Here is a 2,518-nt window from a genome sequence, read left to right on the forward strand (position 1 = left end):
AAAGTGCAAAGTCTATTTCTCTGTGCTTTTATTTATGGTGGTGTTGAGGCTGCAAGAACTGCAGCTCTGTAGAGTAGGATACAAATGACCTCTGTTTTTAGTAACAAAACGATCAAAAAGAAGTGGGAGAAGAGACCACTAATAAGAACAAACATGAACAATCTAGCACAAAACATTTAATCGAACCCAACTGAAAAAAGAAGAAGAAGAAGAAAAAGGGATGAAAAAACATATAGTTTGAACAGGTAATGGAAACCAAGAATTAGAAGCTCAGAATTTGTACGGGTCGGCCAAAGAAGGAAAAGAATCTTTCTTTTTTCAAGTGTTGCGATTACCGGGACTCCTCGGCGGCGCCGGCGCCGGCGGGGCCGTACAGATCGAAGGGCGCCCAGAGCGCGTCGAGCGGGCACGGCCGCCCGGCGCCGAGCCGCGCCCACGGCTTGCCAGAGCCGGACCAATGCAGGAGGCTCACCGGCCCAGGGTGGAGGTCGCGGCAGCTGCCCAGGACATTGTCGCCGCCGAGGCCGTGCTGGTTCCACCGGTGCTCGATCGGCGCCACGTGCCCCGCGAACACCAGCAGGAAGGGCGGCAGCGACCCAAGCTCGTAGATGCGGCCCGGCGGCGACTTCTGTATCTCCATCCACCGCTCGATGCGCTGCGTGTAGCCCGCTTGCCGCCACCGCTCGAGGTCGAGCACCATGACCCCCGTGTTGAAGTAGCACGGCCGCCGCCCCGCGAACGTGCCGGCGAACCGCTGGTCCGACCAGAACCGGCCGGTGAAGTACTTGGTAAAGTTGGCGTGGCAGTACTCGGGCGCGCCGACGGTGCGGCCGCCGAGGTCGGTGCGCCAGAGCTTGGCGACGTCGTCGACGAGGACGAGGTCGGAGTCGAGGTAGATGACGCGGCGCACGCAGGGCTCGAGGAGGTCGGCGAGGTAGTTGCGCGCATAGTTGAGCGGCTGCTCCAGCGCCTGCCGCACCGACGTGGAGATGAGCCCCCGGACGCGGTCGGGGTCGAAGTAGTAGACCTTGAAGCGGAGCTGCGGGAAAACGGCGCGGACGAGGTCCCCGAGGCCCGGGTCGGAGACGAGGAAGTGGAAGAAGACGCTCTCGGGGCACCTGGCGTGCTGCACCACCGAGTGGACCGCTGCGACGGAGCCCCTGAGGTACTCCTCATCGAGCGTAATCGCGATGTGGACGAGCGAGGGGTCGCAGACATTGGCGGCGGTGCCGTTGCCCTTGCCGCCGCCGCCGCAGTCGGCTGCATTGCGGAAGGACGGGGCGCGGCGGAAGGCGATCCCCCTGGCGCCCCCCGCGATCTGGCCCGGGAAGCGGACGCTGCCGTCGAACTGCGAGGACCGGATAGCCTCGGCGGGCGGGAAGGACTGGAGCGACGGCGACAGCACCACCATCACCATGGCGGCGGAGAAGAAGCCGGACAGGCGCGCCACCCACAGCATCGCGCTCCACCGGCTCGGCCACCGCTTCCTCGCGCCGGGTCGCCCGCGTGGCGGCTGCTGCTTCGACCGGCCCCAAGAGGCCAAGACGCCCGTGCAGTTGCGCGATGGCGTCCAGCGGCCGCACGGCGAGGCTGGACCCAAACAGAAGGGAGCACGCAGGCAGCAAGGCAGGCACCCCCGCCTCCTGAACCTCAATTGGATCGCGCCGCGCTCTCCTGGCAGGTGGCGGCGGATCGGCGCGTGGAGTGGGGGCGAAGCGAGCCGGAATCCATGCGAGGCCAGGCGAGGTAAATGGGGGTGGGCTGGGGAACAGAGCAGCAGGATGCGGAGGCCGGAGGCGGCACCCACCAACCCACCGCGGCACGCAGGCAGGCGATTTCCCCCTTTCGTCCGTCCCCTCCCCTCGCCTGCCACCGGCTCGGCTTTTCTCTCTCGGCGCGGTGGCGTGACGGTGGCGGCTGCTGCGGTGCTGCTGCCTGCTGCGATTTCGGGGATTTGCGGTTTATCTCCCGGCCTCTCGCCCTTTTTCCTCTCTGGACTTTGAGAAGGGAGCGGAGTGGGGGAGGGCACGGAGGGGAGGAGGCAGCTGGCGGATCGGCTGGGCGGCAGCGGAAGAGGACGGCGAACCCAACTTTTTTTTGTTTTACCGCGTGCTGCTTCCCTCTCTTTCCGCCTTCCCCGTGGTGTTTGTTGTTTCGTGCCAATCGGTAACGAAATTTCGAATTCGCATGATATTTCTCGTGGGGTTTCGAAATGCTGTTCACTTCGATTCAGTAATTTTCTTCTCGATTTGTATAGATTTAATTCATAGTGTGGCAATTGGGGAAGTACAGTACTGCACAATATCCCATCATATGTTGTACCGATAATTCAAAGTAATTGAAGAAAGAAATGAAGTTTACATATTATTGTAGACTTTAATACTGTCGCGTTTTGTCCGTGTAATCGTGTATTCGAAGTTCAATCCGCACCGATTATTTTTACAACGCAAGTCCTAAAAGATAAAAATCAAAAGTAGAGCACATGAGGGCATTGATTTAAAAATAATTATCAGGGAGG

At 60.4% G+C, this 2,518-nt stretch overlaps 1 protein-coding gene across 1 annotated transcript; it reads right to left on the bottom strand.

Annotated features, from left to right (window-relative positions):
* On the bottom strand, positions 1-2,073 carry LOC101768931 (probable galacturonosyltransferase-like 7). Its single transcript, XM_004984605.4, has one exon. The coding sequence runs from the start codon at positions 1,457-1,459 to the stop codon at positions 332-334; it is 1,128 nt and encodes a 375-aa protein (XP_004984662.1). The 5' UTR covers positions 1,460-2,073; the 3' UTR covers positions 1-331.
* Positions 2,074-2,518: the final 445 nt, after the last annotated feature.

Source organism: Setaria italica, chromosome IX (genome assembly GCF_000263155.2).
Source record: "Setaria italica strain Yugu1 chromosome IX, Setaria_italica_v2.0, whole genome shotgun sequence".
Taxonomy (NCBI): Eukaryota; Viridiplantae; Streptophyta; class Magnoliopsida; order Poales; family Poaceae; genus Setaria; species Setaria italica.